Consider the following 23,615-nt stretch of genomic DNA (forward strand, 5'->3'; position numbering starts at 1 on the left):
TAATATATTTTATTAAACAAGATAGAAAGTTACTGTGTCTTAGCTATAAAATCATTTATGCATCATAACTGTCATTAGTAACTTGTTGATAGAGATTCTTGTCCATAGGAAAAAAATCAGAAAGTTTCTAACTAACTATCAGAAAAAAAATGTTTTGAACAAGACCAGAAATGGAATAAGTAGTGACAGTTTTGTCCCATTAAAGAAAATGTTTTGCTCTCTTCAGAAGAACATTATCTGATGTGAATAAATTCACGAACAAGATGCAATACCTCTAAAGATCTCAATTCCTTGGCTATCCTTGCAACCTGGAAGATGTCTGCTTGAGTTTTAGTTATGAAAAGCAGCTTTGAAAAGCTGCTCAGTGGGCTCACAGGGACAACCAGCCTATCCTTCCCACTTTTAGGGATTCTTAAGGGCTCCTCCCAAACTTGAGAGGCAACTTGAACCTGTTTACTTTATAAGGCAGGCAAAGTTTTCCATTTAATAAAATTTTGGCTTAAAGCTCATTCTAGCTGCAAAATTCTGAGTTAGCCATGGGAATAAGCACAAGGCATTTGTCTGCTTAGATTTCAATAATTTGTCCTCTAAGGCACCCAATGGATAGCAAGTCTAGCCAAGTAGTTTGAGGGAATGTTTAAACAGAACTTTTCCACGTGTTAAACAAACATTGATGACTGACAGTAGAACATAAGTTAAAGTCATAAGAAAAATAATCACAGAATCCATTCCTATGATAGAGAGCTTTCTAAAGGTACATGAAATCCCATCTGAAACTAAACAATGTAGCCCATTATTGTCAAAATTTCTTCTCTTTTCTTAGCCTTAGATATTATTTGACTTGCTCCATTTTTAAAAACTATTTTTGCATAGCTGTGAAGTGCCTGGCCATGGCCTAAGCTTCTCACTATGGGGAAGTTTATCAAGTGACATCTTGATTGCTAACTACTCTGTCAAGATGGGAGTATTTGAAAACTTATTTAATAGCTGGTTTTTGTGGTTTGGAGTTTTATTCTGTATTTCCAGACAATTGCTTTGAAACACATTTCTTAAGTCACCTCTGCTTAGAACTTCTCTTTCCCCTGTCCTTGATCTTTAAAAATTAGGTCAGACTTGAATTTTAGGTCACAGTGGAGAAGTGATCTAAAACAGTGGTTATAATAACCTCTTCATTTATCCACTATCTTGATGTTTTATCAAAAAAGCTGAGAAGCAATGAGTTTTATTCTCCCTAATTATTTTAAAAGGCATATAATTTTGATTGACAAATAATTCACCTTATCAATATATGATAACCTGAAGACTTCAGTGTTAAGTCAAAACTTTATTATTTCAAGTTCAAGACCTTAACATTCTAGAACTAGAATAGTTTTTGGATATGTTTTGTCTTGTTCTAAGAGGAACCAAAACAGTTTAAACTCAGCTAAGGTACTTCTAAAAATTGCTTTACAGTGTCTTCAGAACTCTGAGTACGCATTAAGGGTCAGTCCTCATGCAACATTTTGTATTTGTATTCCAGCCAAGGCAGGAATATGCATGGCTTTGCAACCTACCAGTCCCGTACAATGCTCCAGCACCCAGAATGAAGTTGCTCATGGGAGCCAGAAATGCAATCAGGTTAGTTCGTTTCAAGCGATAGCCAATAAAAAACAGAGGGCAGCTCAAAATGAAAAACAGAAACAGCTTGGTCCTTTCTAGAATCTCACATACCCATGGGTAAGGCTCCTAGGTGTAAAGACAGAAACAGGGGAGGTAGTAAAAGAAGCAAACAAGGACTTAAAACCCTACCCCAAATTCAGATCCAGATTCTAAGAAGGTCTTCAAAATGTAAAATTATAGGCACTTTAAATTGTCCTTTTAATTTCTGTATTCAATTATTATGCATTCACTGGCTTTTATGAAAGAGAAAGAAAGAGAGGCATAACTGAGGCTGAAAGACTAGCACAGAAGAGATGAGGAAAGCACAGTCCCATCCTCTTTGTTGCACCTCTTTGCTATAGAAAACTCTCACTGCTTCTTTTGCAAACTTGAGAGAGGTCAAAAAAGAAGAACAAATGTGACCCCTAGAAAATAATCTCTTTCATCCCTCTTGCTCTGCTAAGGATACACTTCTTGTCTTGCAAATGGAGCCGTTTGACAATCATTGCTCTCAGTGTCTGGTTAAGCTTCATCTTTGGTTCTAACAACCAGTGCACTTTTGACCTCCCTGTGCTGTCGTAGACATACAGTGGCAAAAAAGGTCAAGGAAGAACTTTTCCACAAAGATTATAGTCTGGCAAACCTTTTCCTCTGGGCAGCTTTAGAACATGGATATTGGCCTTATTGGACTGATTTTAAGGAAATTCAAGGTTGTTTCAGTGTAAGCAAAGACTGTCTCTCTTCCACTGTTGCTCTGGAGCCCCACACTAGTCCCCTTTCTGAGACACACTTTTCTTTGCACTTTCTTCCATGTATTTATGGTCAGATTTCTGTGCCTTTCAAAAGGGAGGGGAATAAGAGTTTTTTTGTTCTCTGCAAAAATATGGGCTTGTCTAGCCGTAGTGAGAGCAAAGAGGCCAGCAATGATTGGGACTGGAAAAGTAAGTACACTTTTTGGAGTTACTAAATTATTCAGCTGCCCAGAGTTTATATAAAAGCACTAGAAATACACAGAGTATTAAATATAAAAAAAAAAACATTAAAGTTTCTGTTTTTACACTAATAAAAACTAAGCCTTTCAGAAATGTCTTATATAAATACTCTTAACTTTTAGAGTTTAAAACAAATTAATAGTGCAATAACTATTTCTTTTTTGGCTTAAAAATATTAAAAGCTTAGTCTTGCAAAAGTGGCCAGGAATTGACATCAAGGCACTAGCCTATCATCTAATCTAGAAGAATTATTGAAAATATACACTTAAAGATCTTTTCCTGTAATAGTTTCTTTTTTTTCATGTTAAGTTCTAATACACATGATGTGCTACAAATAAACTTGGTCTCTATCATCAGCCAGTACTAAAGGGTAACTTGTCATGTGTTATTACACTGTGCATTTAGCAACTTGAATTGTGAAAAGTATCTAAATTCTGCAAAATCTAGTGTTGGCAGCAATGATCATGAATTGCAATGCAAATTAAAATATACAGCTAGTTAATGTATTATATAATTGATAAATTTCTTTAGAATACAAAAATTTGTATTTTCTTTTTTCAAAGTATTTACAACAGGAGAAAGTAAAGATCTGATTCTGAAATAAATTATTTTAAGCCTTCTTTTTCTAACTGAACTTGAAACATGTTTCTATGTCTAGAATGAGATAATGAAAAATAGTAAGTAATATGCAACACCATAGCAAGCTTACCATTCTTAAAATGCTAGAATGCTACTTAGCCAAAAGCATTGACATATGATGAAGTATAGTCTGCATGAAACTACTATAGCATGAGGAAATCACTATGCCTTTTTAAAGCAGACAAAGATTTGTACTAAGCAAAGGCACTGCAATACTTCTTTCAGTGATTTGCCACACTTCAAACAGGTGCTGGCCACCTTATTCTTTAGGCAGATTCATCCCACTTCATTAGCACTTTTATGAGTTCATATTAGTCATTTCTGGTTTTCATCTATGTAATGGAAAATTATCTTGCATAAAGATTGGCTATTTATGTGGGCAACTGTGGTGTGTTCTACATCATAACAATACTGCCTTTTTAAGCAACCGTATCTTAGTCTCATCCAGTTTCCCATATTGTATATTGTGTCATCACATATTTATTTATATACTGCTCTGACCTAGGGTATAGAAGACCTCAGTATCCAGCTTCCACTTTCCAACACTGCAGAAGAAGAAATACTCAATGATCTTTTCCCCCTTTCATTCTAACCATGTTCTCTGTGTTGAGAACAGAATTTCCTAATATGCAAAACAAATAATAAAGTAGCCTGCTTTATGGTGTAGGCATTACTAGCAGACGAAGAAGCAAAGAGCTCCTTTTTCAGAACCACTATTTAGGGATCCTTGTGTAGGAACAGCTTGGCTTCTGTTCACTAAGATTGTCACAATGCAGTTATGGACTTCAGACCTATATTTAAAAATTGATGGGCATAAATGGAAGAACTTTATACTATGTAGGTTGTTTCTTTCTAAAATGTGGCTGATGAGAAACATGTAATTTGTTTATTTCAAAGAAGGAGTACAGAGGACGTTTTCGGGGTTGTTTGTTTTTACCTTTTAATAAGAAACAGATATTCTCCCAAAAACTACTGTATTGTTACTTTTAGTGCAAGGCAAAAATAACCATATAGTCACAAAAGAAGGACTGAGAAAAATTACTCACATGAGATGTTCATTTGAATGTTTTGGTGTGTTGTCTCATTGGTAATGAAGCATAAGATAAGGACATTTTTATCCCAGCTGATGTTTCAGCAAATAATATTGTAAAGATGGTATATTTAAGGGGTAGTTTGTAGATTCAAGTGTACAATTCAATAATTGTAGACATTGCAATAGTTCTCTTAGTAGCCCACACTAAGAGAACCTTGAGAAATGTTTTCCTGTGTTGTGCAGAAGCCATACCAAATAACTCTACTCCATGTGCTGGCTTATATACATCACTTATAAATTTCTACTTTCCAAGGAACTGATCTGTGATTTAATTCTCTCCTATTAAAGACTGTCAGCTGCCATTCACCAGGGTGTCTGGGAAGTTTCTCTCACATTTTTAAGCCTTTGTTTTCCAGCTCAACACACATATTCAGTGCTGAAAGTCAAGATTTTCCCCAGAGGCCCATTTTTCCACAGCACGAGATCTCTATGTGTTTGTTACAGACACTAAATAACTGCAGTTCTAATACCTCTAAAAATGTCATGTCAAACTTCTTTTTAGAAGAGCTGGATGAAATCTCAGCTCCTGTTCACAGAAGCCAGGGTTCAGCTGCAGATCTGTTTTGATGAAATCTCAGCCTCTGTTCACAGGTGCCAGTTGCAGAAGGTGAGACAGGGCAAACCAAGAACATTGTTCTGGCAGTGCAAGAGTGACAGGAAGTATGTTCCTGAAATTTTTTGTCTTTGTATAAACTTCATGAGTACACAATAAAAAAGAATTATTAGAATGTAGATTTCTAAAATTAACATAAACTTTCATCAGATCATAATTTTAATTTTATGACACTTAAGACATACTTTGAGATCTTTTTCCTTAGTGTGTTTACTGTCACAGTAAGAATCAGTAAATACTGATTCATGATTGAAAAAACATTAAAAAATAATTTTAGTGTATACCATATTCTAAAAGAACCACTTGAATCTTTGTGTGAGGATGTGTAAGTTGGCTTGCTGTTGAAATTATATCCTTTTTTCCTAAGAAATTTTTTTAATTAAGAATTCCAGTTCCATGCAAAACAGTTCCTCTACAGGCTCATTTAATGATGCATTGAAGCACAAGCCCTGGTATAGAATTGTCTTGAATGAAAAACAAAAAGCATATAGTTGTATAAAACTTTCAAAGCACCATGAAGTCCAAGACAAATATAATTATTATTATTATTGGTGTATCACCTCAAACATGTTGTTGTAAATGTCATTATATCAGATGATTTTGAAAACAGTTTTCCATTTTGCGCTTTATTTGACAAGGGGATTCATTGTGTAGAGCAGTTTAAGATGTCAGTCCCCATGGAAAGAATTGAGTTGTACTGACATGCTCATGGGCATTCCTCCATCAAAGTATGTGATTAACAAAGGGGTATTTTTCTGAAATACTGTTACCCAACTGGACTGAAATATGAGTGTTTTCTTTATTGAAATATAATTTATCACAGTCAACTCCATCTAACTAAACATGTATATGTTAAATGTAACATATGAAAAGCTGGTTATAATTATCCACAAAATCATATTTGTGATAAGTTTTTATGCTGCAACACAATGGCTTGTCAAGGAATTAAAAAAATTTGATTCTGACACCACATTTTCATTTTCAATAGTGGAGTGATGAGTAAGGAAAAGATACCCAGACATTTTCTATGCATTTTGTATGTGCCTTGAGTGTGTCATTGGCTCATTTGTTATTGCCTCAGAGAAAAACAGAAATTTTCCATCTTGCTTTAGCCATTTTTGCATTGACTTTGGGATATTTCTTCTGTCCTTTCAGCAGACAACAGATTTCATCATGGAGAATTAAGTTTGCTCTCCACTGTCATTCATTTGGACTAACCTCCTCTCTTGGCACAGCTGCCCATTCTGTATTTACACTCCTTTACAATCTCACTAAGCTATTTGACTCAATAATTTAATGACAAAATGAAATTCCATAGATTAATTCTCTATCGTATGGAGTATAGTATCTCCTTCCATCATGTCTGAATTCACTATCAGTCCATTTCCATGAGTGACTTGTTATTATGTGGCTAGGAGAAGAAGACAGATTTTTCTTAACCAAATCATTCATTATTTTGAATGCTATCAAGTCTATTATGTTACAAAATGCTATCAAATAGTTATAGATATATACTACAGGCATGACTCAACTTTCCTTGTCACTCACCCTCTATTCTTCCTTTCCTTTCCTTTCCTTTCCTTTCCTTTCCTTTCCTTTCCTTTCCTTTCCTTTCCTTTCCTTTCCTCTCCTCTCCTCTCCTCTCCTCTCCTCTCCCATATTTTACTTCTACACAGGCAACATTTGCATTTCCAGATCCAGTATATGATATAGCTGAGGAGTAAGCTGCTGATACACTTGCTGCCTTTGTCTTCCAATATTACTGCAGACATAAAGAGTGGTGAGTGGCACAAAAATATGTACTAATAAGTTACAATTTGACTTTTCTCACAGCTGACAATAATTACTAAGAACATATCCCTCCCCCTCCAAAGAAATCACAGATACCCCTCCTCCTCTGAGAAGAAACCTCCTTTTCAACACCCTGTGTTTAATGCAATCAAATGTTAATTAACTGACAATGGTACACCTGATTGATATGCTTGGCATAACTGAACAGCAGATTCAGAAAAATGAGTATTCATGAATAGTATCACTTTACACTTTCAATAACAAGTCTAGCAATAGAGATAAATCTCTTTCAAAACAGTGTATGCTCCTATTATTCTACAAATACTTTAACCAAAGCTAGCTCCCATCAGCCATCCTTGAAGCTCCACCTCCTCCTCTGCATCTCTCTTCTTTTTCTTTTATCAGCCAGCATGACATTTGCCGATCTGAATCCTCCCTCCAGTCTACTTGGCACAGCTTCAGCATCATCCATCTCCAGTAATATTTGTACTCTAAAATTACTGAGTTATACTATTTCTATACTGAGTTATACTAATTCTAACTTCATATTTTAACTTAGCTAATTCACTCACTCTCCAGAAATAAAATAATGCTGCTTGCTATTGCAAAGGAAATTCCATTCTTAAAGCACTGAAGCACTTAGGAATTCCTCCTGCCAGCCACCTTCTCTTCACCCCAAGCCACTGTGGCTGTGGTGCCACTTGCCCACCCTTTAAAGCATTACCTTTAATTTGTCTATTACAAACTTAAGTTGCAAACCTTTCATTTACTTTTTGAGTTGTGCAAGAAGAAAAGGTACGAGAGGAGAAATGTTCTGCTTGGAGGAGCAGGGGATTAGATGCAGGAATATATAAAATCAGCAGCAGCAGGTATGACAAACATTTATGTTGTCATTTAAGGCAAACTCCTTACAGAGGAAGCTTTCTTTCGTAGTCTTATTAATAGTGGAAAATTGAGGTCTATGTGCATGAAAAGATGTTTCAAGGCTTTGCCTCCACAAAACATGGCCAAAAGCAGCACTCATTGGCTCAGCTGGCACAGACAGTAACCCAACAGAACTATGACCTCAGGGTTTTTTGATTCATGCAATCATTTCAACCACTGAAATGGCATTTCCATAACCTTTTCAGCACTTTGAAAAGCCCTACTTTGAGGTAAGTAAAGCAAAAACTGTAGAGATTTGTCTATCATCAGTGTGTCAGGGTAAATAATGATCAGTTAATAGAAGTATAATAATGCTACTCAACTTGGAATATTCTTCATCAAACTACTGGCAGGGACTACTAGGATCTATAGAATGATTGCTTTTTTGTTTTCTTTTCTTTTTATAATTTCTTGTCTACCATTGTGTGTTATTTAAAATCTGTGTGCTAAAATTTCTTTTTAAAGCTTGTTAGAGGTAGATGTTTTTCAGACCAAATTTGGTCCACTTCCTTAGTTAGAAACAACAAAACCCATGGCCTCCAAAGTGAATTCTATGTTCAGGTTTTTTATTCAAGAGCTACAGAACAGAAATTCAGGTACATATGCACCACAGCCTGTATGAGAAATTGACATACCACCTTGCCTAAGGGCATGTTATTTTCAGTACTACTTATTTCCCGTGAAAAAATGAAAATATTTTGAATATATGGTTGATTTTCACTAGAAGTTCTTCCAAAGTCTGATTTTTTTCATTCTGTAAATGAAGTGCATCAAGAATGGTTTATCTTTTTCACTGTTTCTTGAAATCTTGTCAAATATGCCTTTTCCTGTAACTCTAATAATGTTTGGAAAATGCTACAGCTAGATCCTTGTTGCATTCAAAACACCCTTACACTAATTGCAAGAAAGAAAAATGTTTAAAATATTTAATGTGTTTTAAAAAATATTTTCCCTTCCAGAATGTCACAGAGGCATGGGCTCAACATAAGGCAGATGTAAAAATATTTACTTATCTAACTGTTCTTTTCATACCATATTTAATTTAATTTTAATTATTGTATAACTCTGTAATTCTTGTAAATTTTAATAATTAGTTTGACAATAACTATGATATCACAGTAATATTTGCAATCTCAAATTACTGATTTATACAATTCTAACTTCAGTTTTAACTCAGCTTATTTCTCCATTCACCAGAAATAAAGTATTACTGCTTTCTAGTGCAAAGGAAATCCCATTTTTAAAGCACTGAAGCACTTAGAATTCCTCTAGTATGCAGACTTAAGTGATGCCAAGTTCACTTATGGCATAGTCCTTAACACATTTCTAATATCAGAGATGAACATGTATTTACTGAGCAAACAGTGGTCATATGAAAAATATGTAAGCTTTTCAGGTTGGTAGAAAAGGCATAAAAGACAGGGCAACTCTGAAAAATCAGACACACAGCACTGAAGGCAATAGATCAGATGTCATTTGTTGGCCAAAACCCCTCTCAAAGTGATGCTATTATTAGGAATAAGTTTGTTATAACTTGTCAGTGGAGGAGATTGACTTGGCTAAGAACCTGACATCCCTGTTAATCCTCTTGAGCCAAATACAGTCTGGCCTAAACATTAATAACCCCTTTTCTGTGCACAATTGCACAGAAAAATTTACAACATTGTTCCCAATGTCTTCTGGCCAAATAAAAAAGCACCAAAAAACCAAAAGCAGACATCTTAGCAGATGCATGTTATTCAAAATATGTTGTGTTCATCAATACAGGGGAATTGCAATGAAATGCTAAAATATGTGGTGTGGAAGGCTATGTCCTCTGTGCTTCCTGTTACCAAGGAGGAAGGTCAAGATGTTGTCTAAATGCCAGCAACTCTTTATTTGAGTTCATTGCAAATCAAACAGGAACAATTTGAGAATATTTTCATGTGTTTGCATGCTGATGTGTACACATGTATACAATGAACAGCACAAACAAGTGTTAGAACACGGAGACACCACTTGACTTTCTCACCAGTACAGTGGTACAGATGCACTGTATCACTAAAAATCTTTTACTTACCTTGGGAAAAATGCAAACCATTAAGTGAGAAAGATTGGGGACACGGCTTAGAAGATTATCTATATTTAAAACTAATGTGGTTGAAAAAAAACCACTTTAAACTGCAGTGCCAGGCATGTATTTTAGCACTAGTGTTAGTGTGCACTCCCTTTGCTTAGAGCTGGAGAGCTCTGGCTCTCTGTGGGAGAAATGTGAAGTAGGCAGGAAAAGGAGATCCATGTGTCAGGGCTATTGCTGTCAAATGGCCTCCTCACACATTGCAGATGTTGTTCAAGCATGAGCCAGGGAGTGTGTGGAATAAAAAGCAGCCTGTGGAACTTTAGTAGGGAATAAATTCTGCAGAAAGCTTGAAGCATTCCTCTCTGCCACAAAAGAATTTCACCAGCAGGATTGAGTTCTATACAGGATTCTCTGCATGGGCTGATCTTAAGGTATTCTTGGTATATCAACATTAGTTTTACACCATACCAATATCTTCCTTTAGAAAATTGCAAGAAGTTCCAGCACAATATGGCCATAAGCATGACTTACACTAAGAGAGGAAACGGTCCTGTGCAATACATATATATATATATATATATATATATCAATCAGTGTTTCACTTAGAAATCCATTTTTATTGACAACAAAGTAAATTCTGAGAATAAAAATTGTAAAAGGGTAAATTTTCTAGCCAAAAAAGCCTAAAAATGGTAACTTTATCTCATGAGACCAAATAATATAGATCTGGGATTATTAGTCAAATTAAAATGTTCCAATCTCTCAGTGAGGAACCACAGAAATTTGAGTTGTGACCATACAGTATTCCAGATATTGTATGATGAATATGTGGTTTATTGATTTGACAAGTAATACTGTTTTCCCCCAGGAAAAGAGTGAATTTGTGGCAAATGGCCTAATAGAATGGTACAAGTAATTGATGGAGTTATGCACAGTCTGTTGGGTGAGATGACAGATCTGAAAAGCCTCTGAATTATTTGTCTGTTGTCACAGTGCAAGGTGTGACTATAGTGAAAGTAAGTTAAAAAAATATATAGCATAAACCAGAAAATATCAGGGAGAAAAGAAGAATGATTATTAATTCCTCTGTCTAGATCATTAAAAAAATCGTGGTTGAGATAACTCATAAATAAAGATAATTATCACTGCAAAAAAAATACTAAAATTAGGAGTTATATTTTGAATTACATTATATATATATATATCTTAAAATATTTAAAATATAATAAAGTGGTCTTCAGCTATATAATTATACATTTTAGGTAATTATTGGTTAACTTATTAGACTTGTACCTGATAAAAGATATGCATGTGCAGAAATCTCTGCAGATTCAAAAGGTTCACATAATAAATACTTATTTATACTTAAAGATAACCATTGCTACTGCTGCCCTACAAACTTCATAGTTTGCCTAAGGCTACACTGTGGAAATTTAAATTGAGAGACAAATAATTTCCCTCCTGGAGTAATAGGAAGCTGTTAGTACTTTGGAAAACATGAGATTGTTCTTAAATATCTGTTCCTTCAGTGCTGCATGAATATATCTTCTGGTCATTGTAGCTTCTTTCTGCTTATAGCTAAGCTTGTCAAACTGATGTCCATTTTTTAAAGGAGGAATGCTGAAGCTTTTTGTAAAAACGTTTATACAGTTGGAAATATAATGATTAAAGGTGACATCAGAGGGCACTGCTTGTCTTAAATTTCCTGAATTCCTTCCCAATAGTGTTTTTAGGAGATGAATGTCATGCTTGCAGAGCTAACTTATAAAGCTGGCTGGTTGGCTTTTTTTGGCTACTCAATATCATTTTAGCAAAAGATAAAAAACATTTGAAATGTACAATCTAAGTCATCAAAACAGCCAACAGCTAGACGTCTAGATAGAGCTTGTTCAATATGATTATGTAAATGAATGAAATTTTAAGAATTGGACAACAGACTGTTGCTGATAAACAATGAAAAGATCTGCTATAAAATACTACATGAGGTACTAAATATTTGTGTCTCCTTGTTTGGCCTAAAAGACCTACAGAATCTTTAATGAAAAAGTTTTTTACCTGTGAGTTAGATAATACAAATCTTCACCAGTTAGAGTCGCATATCTCTATGGAATATTTGCAAAGAAAACCATATTCTTTGGAATTTTGGTAAAGCATTCTGTACTTGGAACGCAGGTAAAACAGATCACCAATTCTGCTTTTTTTTTTTCCCCAATAAACTATGTTTATTGTGCCAATTCTAATTACCATGCAATCTAATGGTTTTAAGGCTTATAATTTCCACATCACTGGACATCACAAACATGAAAGCATTTTATACTGTCATTATACATTAATGTTTGCAGTTGGTTATACATATATACAGAAATTATTCACACATCTTAACCTTGCTATTTCCTCCTTTCAAACCAACATAATTTTACTGTGAAAGCAGCTTTTTAATAAATGGTATAAGAAATACAGCAAGGCACACATTTTTTAAAAACTTTTTTTCTCATTACCACCTCAAGAAGCATAAAAACCCAAAATGTTATACTTAATTCAGTAGAATGTCAACAGTTGCTAATATACAACACTATGTAGTTGTTTCTTGAAGTGTTGCATAGATTAAATTTTTAAATTAAATAAATAAAATGTCGTTTATTTAAATTGCTTAATTTTTAGATGTACTGAATCAGGAGGACCAATGACTTCTTTTTGCTGCAATCCAACAAAATAGTCACTTTAAAAGAAAAATAGTTTCAATAAACTTATGCATTATACAGATAAATATTAAATTTGATACATAAAATAGAAGAGTAATGACAGGTACAATTCTGAAAAGATGAACCAGACTGACCATGAATTCTATAGTACTTTAAAGAACAGAACCAGTGGTAAGTATTACAGGAGCATCCAATTTAGGAAGGGGAGGTCATCAGAGGTAGCTTGGGAGAGGAATCCATATGAAGGCAAATGGCCTTGCTACAAAACAAAATGATCACTGAAATAGGACTAGCATATGCAGCCTGACCACAAAGCCGACATGGACAAACCACATTTGGAAAAAAAAAATATCTTGGGAGTCAGTTTAATGAAGGGCAGTGATACAATGGAATTGGAGGTCATCCCAGGGTTTACAGGATAACCTGCACCTGAATTGCAGCCAAGTTTCTAAAAGGAAACAGAAAAGTAATAGTAGGTTACAGAAAATGAAGTTTTATTTGCAAAACATAGGTCTTCCAGAACAATAATAGATAGCCATTAAATGGTCACATGCCAGAGTCTTTAATGCAGAAGCATACAGTAGGCAAAAAATTACTTTAACAGCCTGAGGTACAAGTTAATGTGAAAAAATGAACTTATGTAGAAAAATCATTGATTTTCATAAATAGTTTGCTTCTAAAGAAACAAGGGTGTTCATCACATTGGACCTTTGCCCTGGATCTTGTCCTCATCTTTACCTGTGAACTTACCTCCAGCACACAGAAGTGCACCAACCATTGAAAACATGGAAATTTTCAAAAGTCAAGCAACAAAAAGATCTATCCAACAATTATTTTAATATTTGTGCAAACATCTATAGTGAGACTTCAATGGAGAAGAGGAAAAGACTGTCACAGAAGTGGTCTGTGAATAGAATTGTCAGTATCATCACTGCATTTTTAAATTGCAAATAACTATTTAGACACTTCTAGTACCAGCAATGAGTTAAAATTGCCTACTGTAGAATTATCCAGCTCAGAGTTTATGGTTAAACTATTCAGCAAAGAGCATGGGCTTATGATGAGAATTATGAAGAAATAACTGTCAGAATACAGCTCAAAGATTAGTGCAAAGTACATCTCATAGGCATTTCCTAGGAGGCACTCCAGACATGCATTATGTGCCTTCCAAGTTAAGCAGGAATATCTGGATCCATCCAGTTACCATCTCCTTTGATCCTCTTTGTTGACTGACCACATCTTTCCCCATTTATACAAGAAATACTCTTACTTGAAAATACTGAAAAGCTCAACCATCTGTTTAGATATTAACGAAAAACTGATCAGAATAAAGCAGCAGATTGTATCAAAAGGTTTCTACAATTCTGGCATGAGTAAGAAAAGTCTCACTGATGGATTTTTCAAAAATTATGTAATTCATATATTTCAATATAAGAGTCTCTGTTTATTTAGCTTTTGTTAAAGTCAGGTACTGTAAGGAGCTAAAAAGTCAGACTGCTTTAAACTCTATAAAGAAACTTTATATTATGTACTTCCCTATAAAAATCTCTAGGAAAAAAAATTAAGCAAAGATTTAGATTATTATTGTAGTTCCAGTCTCTAAAAGTAAATGATTATATACTAACTATTATGTAAACTTGGTTTTTTTCTCCTGTAGGAAATAAATAACTAACAGTCCTTTGCATTTATGTATCATCTTTTATCTGTGGATCTCAAAATACTTTTACATAAATAAGCTATTCTTTATAGGTCTCACTGATCATTATTCTCATTATTTTGTTGCTAAAAAAATCAGACAAGGAAGGAAAAAGTCATACAAAGTATCTATTGCTGAGCAGAAAATAACAGTCAGGCGCTTTAAGCACCAGTGCTGGGTTTCTCTTGGTAATAGGGAGTGGCAGAATATTCTATCTAATATTTCAGCACTGTCAGATAAAATGAATTTAGTTTTCTTAAGTGCAAGTAAATTATTCTTCTCCTAAATTAAGTTAAAACTTAAGCTTAAAATACAGAAGTAAGGAAATAGCTTTTGGATTTCCTTGTAAGAACTAACAGATTACACACAGAATTCTAAGGCATTCTCTAGAAAAGACTTTGGATAGAACACATAAATGTCCTGAATGTATTGATCTCTATGCATATTGAATTTGTAACTAAAAGTCCCCATCCCATTGGTGAGTCATGGGTCACAGTGACAGCAGAAGATCACATGATCTCATGTACAGATAGATCTTTCAAGGTGACCCCTAATTGAGAAATAAAATCAGTGCAGCTTTATGAGCACCTCTGCTGAAGAACTCTGTGTCAGCTCTTGTGAAGGAGTAGTCAGTGCTGTCAGAGGTATTTTTGAGCCTGACCATAGAAATATTTTATTATTCTTCCACAATGGTCTTTTTTTTTTTTTTAGTAGCATACTGTTAAACAACAGGATTGCAGCATTTGACATTTGACTATTTATTCACTATTAGTTTTATTCTCCGGTAAAGCCATGTTAAATGCTAAAACAGTACAAAATCAACCTACATTTGAAACCATGTCTTTTTCAGCTTTGAATCCTCAGTATGCTTTTAAGGTACACATATAATATAGATTTTTTTTCTAAGTGTTGCAGCTACACATGGAATTACACATTTAAATGAGCTTACAGCACAGGTGCTTCAGGAAAAATAATGGTGTTTGCCATTTATCTTTCAAATTAAATAATGTGTTTTTAAATAGTAACTTTTTTCATAATACACTTATGGGAACAACATTTATCTGTCACATTTTAAAAGATGTATTAGTAATAAATGTAAATTACCTTTGGAAAATCAGTAATTAGCCTCATCAAAAAATAAACAATCTGCCACCAAAAAGATAATCTTTAGCATAGTTAAGTATAATAACTGTTATTTGAATAAGTTAACAAATTAGGATAGATTGCTTCTGTAATTCATTCCCCATAGCATGAGAGATGAAGTTAAAGCATCAAGCTTGTGAATGGGGGAAGGGAGCTCAGACTTTAGTGAAACCAAACCTTGCAGCTCATATTTTCATTTTTGGTGTGTCAGAGATAAACTATATGTATTTTAGAACTTTACTACTGGGAATAATACAGTACATAGTTTCCATGGAAGTAATGCTATATGTACAAGTTAAGAACCAGTGTATCTTCCTACATATAAAAAGTGGGAATGCAGTGTGAAGGGCTTTGTTTTCTTAAAATAATTTGTCAGCCTCTGGACAAAAGTGAAAGCTATAACATAACCCTATTAAGTTGTTGTATCCAGATTCTGCCTTGTATTTTATTGCATTGTGGGGCATTTATTATTAAACTTATCATCTATGTCCAATCTTAGACCTCACACAAACTGCATATTTTTATTTCCAGTCTTATGGAAAAAACCCATCTGGCTACCATGTAAATAACTATAAAGTTCTGAAGAATGAGGTAAGTTTATGCAGTATTTTGAGATCCTCAGAGCAAAAGTACTAATAAATTAAAAAGACATGTCATTATCAGTGAAAGAATGAGAAGAAGGATAAAATCACACTACAGCAAGTATTCTTTCTCAAAATAACATTATAAAAATGAGTGAAAAAATGAGAAAACTAGCAAAACAATAACTCGCAAAGCTTATGTTTACATCAGTTTCAGTTAACAATCTCAGACTTTTGTCATCATCTCAATTTCCAAATAGAGACTACTATATACATATAATCAATTTAATTTAATTCCAGAATACATAGAATCATCTATGAGTTTTGTAATTCATACTTGATTTCCATTGCTTCTCCAGTTGTTTGCATCTGTCCAAGTATTACCCTAACTGGCAATCAGCAGGTCATGATAGCCTATTTCAAAGCCATTCCAGACATATTCTCTTTGCTATGATGGTTCCAAGACAATGCATTAGTCAAACAGAAATATGTTGAGATTGCAGCAAGCTGTAGACTATTGCTGTCATAACCTAAAGGCTTTGATAGAAATATATATGTGAATGTGGGAAGGCTAGGTAAACCACCAATAAATGGAAAGCCCAAAGCTTAGAAATATAACAAAATCAAAAATGAGGAAGTTAGATCTCTAAGAGCAGCAAAGACATCTATTTTGTATAAATCAGATGTGATCCTCTGCTACAGCTACATAGTTTGCCATAGGAGAGTACTAATGTTTTCCATGGGCAGTGATGAATAGCAGCCTTTTCTCCTGCCAACATCTTGGAATCATAGCATAACTTAGGTTGGAAGGAAACTAGAACATCAACTGATGCAACCTCCTGTTAAAAGGAAGGCTGTTTTCAAACATAGAAAAGATTATTCAGGGCCACGTCCACTTGAATTTTGAAAATCTCCACAGGTGGAGACTCAAGAACTCCTCAAGGAAATCTGTCCCATACTTAGCCTTGTGTTTTATTGTAAATTCCCTTGCTACAGCTTCTGGCAAGCAGCAGCATTTGGAATTGGATTGGCATTTGGAGTCGCTGTTCTGACTGTGGTCTGCTGGAGGAGTGTTTCCAAAGACTAATAGCATTTGATAGAGCTGTGTTGGCTTTTGTGTCACCAAACTAGTGAGACTCAAAACAGCAGTGCTGACTGCTAGGAACGGATCCAAAAGTTGCCTTGTAGATCCTCTTCCATAATTAAATGTGCAGCTATTGTTCAACATTTATGTGAGGTCAGAAATTCCAGATCTGAACCACTTTCAAACATTGGTAGAGATCAGGACCACCTTTTTGCCCTAGGTTCCATCATATTCATGTTTCAAAATGCTTACCACAAAATAGAACCAAAGGTTGAAGTATTGCTGGGTACTGGACAGTCATCAGTTTCCATCTCCATTACCCTCACATTATATACTTTCATGATGTTGTAAAGATTTTTTTGTTTTTGGAAACCTCAACTTTTGGCCTAAGCTATGTTGTAATAATTCTGTTCTTAATAATGGCTTACTGAATTAAAATCATGGTAAACTGGCATCAGGAGATTACTTATGATCTCTCTATTCTCCAGTCTGCTTAGCCGTTCTTCATGGTTTGTCTATAAATATTGTAGAACTCCAGCTCACTAGTCAAACAAACTAGTTCTTGTAGAACTGGAAGTTCAGCTATATCAAGTGCTTTTGAACCCCTCCTAAGACGAGATGCCTGAAGAGAAAGGCATCAATGAGCAGGGATGGTTTCTGGTTCCCTCAGCTGAGGAGGGAAAGGAGGCTGATATATTATGTTGGAAGAATTCCCAGGTTCAGCAAGATAGCAGACTTGTTCCAGAAGGGAGCAGCTCCAGTCAGTGCAAAGCCAAAGGGCAAAAAGCAATTAGTATTCACTGCATTTGTTGACTAGTGGCATGTAAACTGGGATTATAGTGTAATCAAAACAAATGACATATCACTACCATGAAACAGAAGCCCTGACTGATGATTCATCTCCTTTCATTGTAAAAAAAAAAGTTTAAAAAAAAAGTTTAAAAAAAAGTTTAAAAAAAAAAGTGCAACTTGTAGAGTACATACCTGTTTTTAGAATAATCTATGTGCCTTGGGAGGGTTACATTCTATCTGTGCATATTTATATGTCTTTCCTTATGAAGTTTCAGGAGATTTTCTTCACAAGTAAGAGTTTTTCTGTTCTGATGCAAACCATCCTTTTTCGGTGACTGGCCAGGCTTTATCTGAAGCTCTGTAGCTGAAGCCTCTTCAGAAGCAGCAACACATCTTTTCTTATCTTCTGTTCCAGGTGATTTTCCTGCACTACACTTTTTAGTGCTAACCTCTGGAGAATTCTTTTCCAAACTTTCATTTCGTCCATCTGAAAACAGCAAATCATCATCAGCATTTTTTGAATTACTTGATGTATATTTTTGGTTAGTATTTGGAATATTTATATCATTGTCATCCCCACATAAGAAAGATAAATCCCTACCTTCAGAAGAAGTTTTAAATTCTAATGACTCTGGAGTCACTTCACCTAGTGACTCTGCAGATGTTTCAGAAACAGCGTTAGAAATAGTTTGCTGCTGCTCAACTTGTGCTTCAGAAGAACCATTAGAAATAGCCTGTTGCTGCTGCTCAACCCGTTCTTCCTCAGGACAGGCTTCAAAGAAGCATTCAATATCTTCTCTCTCATCTGTGAAGTCCAGTGGCACAGGAGTGCTGCTTTTTTCCTCTATGTATTTGATTACCTCTCCACAGTCACTATCATGAGAAGAAAGTGAAAGATAAGAATAGAAGTCTCCTTTCCTTAGCTGGATGGGTCTGTGAGAGTGTTCTAAGACTTTTTCCTTGATCTGTGCTAATGAAGCTGGAGCAGATGACTCACATTCAGGTTGTGACTTACTTTTCAAAGCTGTTGATGCCATGTCTATTATCTCCCTCACAAAATTGTGTACTGAGCCATCTTCCATGTTTTTTTTATCAAAATCAGCAGATTCACAGTTACAGCACAAATCAAAACCATTGGCTGATGAGTTGCATTCTGCTTCATTGCACTTCAAGGCTGCACAGCAATCAGGAAATTTTTCAGTAGCATTTATTCTGTGTTGTTGACCACTAGGTAAGGATGGCTGTAAAGCTGTATCTTGTATGCCTACAGAATTAATTTCTGAGGAAGATTCAAGGCAAGGCTTTTTTGCAGGAGAGGAAGCAACAGAGTGATGATCAGCCTGAAGATGACTTTGACATTCTCTTGGAGGATTCCTGGATCCAGCTGAGGAAAGAACAGTCTCCTTGCCATCCATATGTGAATCATCTGAACTGTCTGTAAATGCTTCACAGACACCACACTCATTTTCAGCTTCTCTGACATCAAGTGATGCATGAGTTTTGGGGGTTGCTGCAACACTAACAAGGCCTTCCTTTTGACTGCCAAGAGTATTTTCAACATTGCCATTCTCCATATCATCCACAAGCTGATCCTTCACAACCTGAGAGATATCTTTCATTGGGTGGCTCTTTGTCCCTTTTTGACGATCACATGGTATATTCTTACTATTGCCATTATTTTCTGATATTTTCTGCACTGAACCATTCAGTAGTGTTTCAATGCTTAATGTATCTGTGGCTTTTGATGTCTCATTACTAACTTCTTTACTGCGCTGAATTTCTTCACTGAGGTTACTTTTTCTTTTCTCCCTTGTCAAGGAAAATTTTGGTCTAATCCAGGTTTGGAGCTCATTTTTTATATAATCAAGTCCTGAAATTAAATTGCATTCTTCATAAATATCCTCATCAGTTGCTATACTGGAGTCGTCATCTTCATCTTTGATACCTAGCTCTTCCTCAGTTAAGGTAAGGGTGGAACTTGAAAGCAAATCACTGTCATCTTCATCATCAGTGCAAGCAGAAGTGCAGGAGACATTAACAATCATGCTGACATTGACATCACTCTCATCAGCTACAGATCTATTAAGATGTTTTCTAAATGATGCATTTGAATCTGGTATTTTATTTCTGTGTAGTACAATGTCTTCAGAGCAGAGAGAAAGATCCTCACTGCTGCTGAGTTCAGTGAGAGAAGCTGCTGAATCTTCATTGATTGAAGATGCAATATCTAGAGACAGCTGTCCAGTAAAAGACATTTTTTGAGAGCTACTTTGGAGTGTCATATCAGAGATGCTGCGCTTTATTTTTTGATCTGAAGGACTCTGGATATTCTCTAAGCGATTCAAAAGATCTAATGTCCTTTTACTGAGCTCTCCAACAGAATCACTGCTTGCACTTATGTCTCCAGAGCCATGATGACTGAAAAGATCTTCATTGCTTTTGTAGGAAGTCAGCCAGCTCTCCAAAGAGGCACTTCGCTGAAGACCATCTCCACTTTTAAAAATACCTGAGCTGAACAAATCACCTACTACCGACAGAGATTCTAAAGAAGAACTATGAGATAAAGTGGAAACCTGTCTCGTATTCTCCGTAACAGGTAATTTTTTTACAGTTTCTGCAGATTTACCGGAATTGGGATCTGATTCTCCACAGATACTTGCCAGAGTATGATCATGAATAAACCCATCTGGTTGTGACTCTCCAGACTTATGCTCGGATTTACCAGGTATTTTGTCAAAACAAAAGTCATGAAACAAACTACCCTCTGTATGAGTTTTTTCAATCTGTGATTGTTTCATTATCACTGGTAATTTGAGTTTGGAGCCTTGAAGATATGAGTAATCATAAAATGTAAACACATCATGTTTTCCTTGCAATTCTTCTGGACAACCAGGGTTAGACATAGTAATGCTGTCCAAATCCTCATCATTTTCACTTCCACAGCATGCAGAAGGAGCCAACTGGAAATCATCTGAAAGACTAGTATGATCTTCATCATCTTGCTTTAGTTTTGGTTTTATTACATTATCTACTTGGATTTCCACATGCCCAATTTCAGGATTACTCTGACTGCTTTCAATATCATTTAGCAAAAAAATTTCTGAATTATTTGTAGTTTCTGTATCACATTCACTCACTATCCCACTCTCACTCTCAGAATGCCTGCTTATGTTCCCACTCTGATACATGCAGTTATATGGCTTTGCCAATGTGGTACCTCCTATTAGATCTGGCAGAGATTTGGTAGATGAAAATGATGAATCTTTACTGAGACTTTTGTTTAAAATGTTAGACTGCATTACATTGGAGAGTCGGGATGTTTTTTTCAAAAAAGGCATATGTTTTTTTTCTGATAATTCAATATTATGAAGACTATAGACCTGATAGATGTGAGGATTTGGAGGGGAAGTAATGTTGGGACAATAAAGAGGAATTCCATGATTACTTATACTTTCATCCTCATTCACATCATTATCACCACATTCTTCTGAAGCAGGTTTCTGGTTTAGATCATCCTTGTTGAGCTCCTGATCAGGATCACTTAAGTCTTCATGAATACTGATGAGCTTATTACTTATGTCAGTTTCATCCCATTCTAGTGCATCTTCACTTGGACCATTTAGATCCATCAAACTGGGATCAATAACATTTAGAGGCTCCTGTAAAAAGAAAAAGTCAAAGATTAAAAATATTTACAGCTGTACTTTAAATGTGCTCCCACTAAAATCATGTAAGTTAATGGAAGTAAAGTGCATTTTTGGAACAATGATCACTAATAGGCTTTTAATTTTGTTACGCCTTGTGTGCTATTAAAATGATCAATTAAAATGAAACCAATTACATTTTCAAAGTTTTCTTAGACTTCTTTGTTTCTTTTTATTTGCTGTCAAAACAAAATACAGAAATTTTACTTTAATATATATTAATTGTGGCTAGTCACTTTATATATAATAAGTTTTAACTTGGAATCACACAGGAGTGTGTTAGTGAAAAATAGGCAATTATGTTGAATATATGAAAAACTTAGCCTGCTTAAGTTTAAAATAAGTAAGATGTAAAGGATTTATAGAAGGATTTTTTAAATATTTGTAACAAACTTCTCTGTAGTCAGCCTTAAAACAACAGATCAAAAGTCTTGATGAATTTTTGCTAGAATTTGTATTATTCTTTAGTTGATAATAAAGGCAGTACAAATGACTAGTAAGTAAGAATAATGAATTTTGGTATGTTCAGCTGAAAGATCAAGTACTACAAGCGTTTCAAATAATGTCTGCTCTAGTACCTTTCTCTGAAAAAGGACTGATAAATAAGTGTAAGAAACTTAATTTTCTTTTAAAATATTTGTAACTTTCCAGTAATGTTTGTTATTATGACTCAGAACATGTGATAACAAGAATTGTTCCTTCTAGAAACATGTGTGGAAGAGAAGGAACACCTTGACAACCTTTCTCACTCAAATATTAGTTGTCAAGTGGCCAACAGTACCAAATCACTTTAATTGAAAATAAGACTGAAATGGTCCCTGATTTGGGGGCTGAACACAAATTAATTTCACTTTATTTTTCTATTTCCTGAGAGGCCTCCTTATTAGAAAAGGCTTTGCTTTTACAAGGAGTCTTGTAATAGAACTGTTGACTAATGTAGTATTGTTTAGTTTAAATCATCTGAACAGCTGAACAGTGATCACTGTATCCAGAAACACAAACACTTCTTCCAAGAAACCTTTCAACTCTGATCTTCTGCTTTCTCCAATTATCTTTGAGGAAGTGATATTTTAAAATACAGCTTTGACATGAGGCCAAACAGCAAGAGCAAATCCCAGCAAATATAAAGCAGATAAAATGAAGCTGTACTCCAACAAAGTGCAGTTTTGCACAACTTAGTTACCAACTTAGATTCATCAAGACCTGGCCAAGGCTAATTGTGCAGGGAGAGGCATGTACTTCTGACTTCAATTCTCAGCTGGAAATTCTCTTTGAAGCAGGAACTAAAGCGTCACAGCCCTTTTGTGACAGGTTGTGATAGTTAGGACACAGATTTTGGGCTGGGACACTTTGCCAGACTGGGCATAAGAGATATTAACTCCTGTTGTGTCAGGAGAAGCCCTACCTATATGCTGTTCTTAAAAGAAGCTTTCTTGTCCTGTGTCATTTTGCATCAAACAAATATTATTTTGGTTTAGATGAGGAGGATTTTGTCCTGCAGTACTGTGTTTGGCATGTTTAACCAGCAAGAGACACAGACACAGATAGTGCCAAATCTCTGCTCCAGTGCATATTTAATTATGGATATAGGTGGTGTTGCTTCTGTGCAAGAAACAAGGCTATATCATCCCAGTATGTCCAGTAAATAAAAGGCTAAAACAATCAACGGAAATCAGGCAGAATTATTTCCCTCAAACTTGGCAGCTATCCACCATTCAACGGGGTGATGTAATTATTAACTTATTTGACAAATCAAGACTCTCTCCATCTAAGATAAATCTGTGTGCTTATGTCTCATTGGGCTTAGCTGTAATGCAGGTCCCTGAGTACTGCAGCTATGATAAGCTATCACATATAACAATGGGCAGAACTGCAGGTGTCGAAGAATTTTTTCATTCTTGGCAGGTTAGGAGGTCTTTGGTATTTTGCGAATCTGTCATGACTAATGCTGAAGGTTTGAATCTCTTTGTGGATCTACCTACTCCAAAGATTTTATGGAGTACTTTTGCTAGAGTTCTTTTTTTTTCCCCCATGAGACATTGGCTAAAGAAAAATTCCTGTGAAGACACCCATTTGCTAGACAGTTATGTTTATCAGAGCAGTTCTGTACATTGTGGAGTCCAGAAGTCTTTATTTGGATTTGCCAGTTTGCTGTGTTTTAATT

The 23,615-nt window shown here is 35.1% G+C and overlaps 1 protein-coding gene across 4 annotated transcripts in view; it reads right to left on the minus strand.

Annotated features, from left to right (window-relative positions):
• Positions 1 to 11,944: 11,944 nt before the first annotated feature.
• The window catches only part of AKAP6 (A-kinase anchoring protein 6), a 292,740-nt gene continuing 281,069 nt past the window's right edge, over positions 11,945 to 23,615 (minus strand). For 2 of the 4 annotated variants that reach the window (XM_039705048.1, XM_039705046.1), the window contains exons 13-15: positions 18,349 to 21,406; positions 17,940 to 18,234; positions 11,945 to 12,899 (exon numbers count right to left, since the gene is read on the minus strand). In XM_039705048.1, the coding sequence (XP_039560982.1) occupies positions 17,981 to 18,234; positions 18,349 to 21,406 (3,312 nt within the window). In that variant the 3' untranslated portion in view covers positions 11,945 to 12,899; positions 17,940 to 17,980. Of the gene's footprint in view, positions 12,900 to 17,939; positions 21,407 to 23,615 lie in introns of all 4 variants that reach the window. The other 2 variants (XM_039705045.1, XM_039705044.1) reach the window with 1 other exon arrangement.

The sequence above is a fragment of the Passer montanus genome, unplaced genomic scaffold (genome assembly GCF_014805655.1).
Source record: "Passer montanus isolate IOZ18808 unplaced genomic scaffold, ASM1480565v1 scaffold18, whole genome shotgun sequence".
Taxonomy (NCBI): domain Eukaryota; kingdom Metazoa; phylum Chordata; class Aves; order Passeriformes; family Passeridae; genus Passer; species Passer montanus.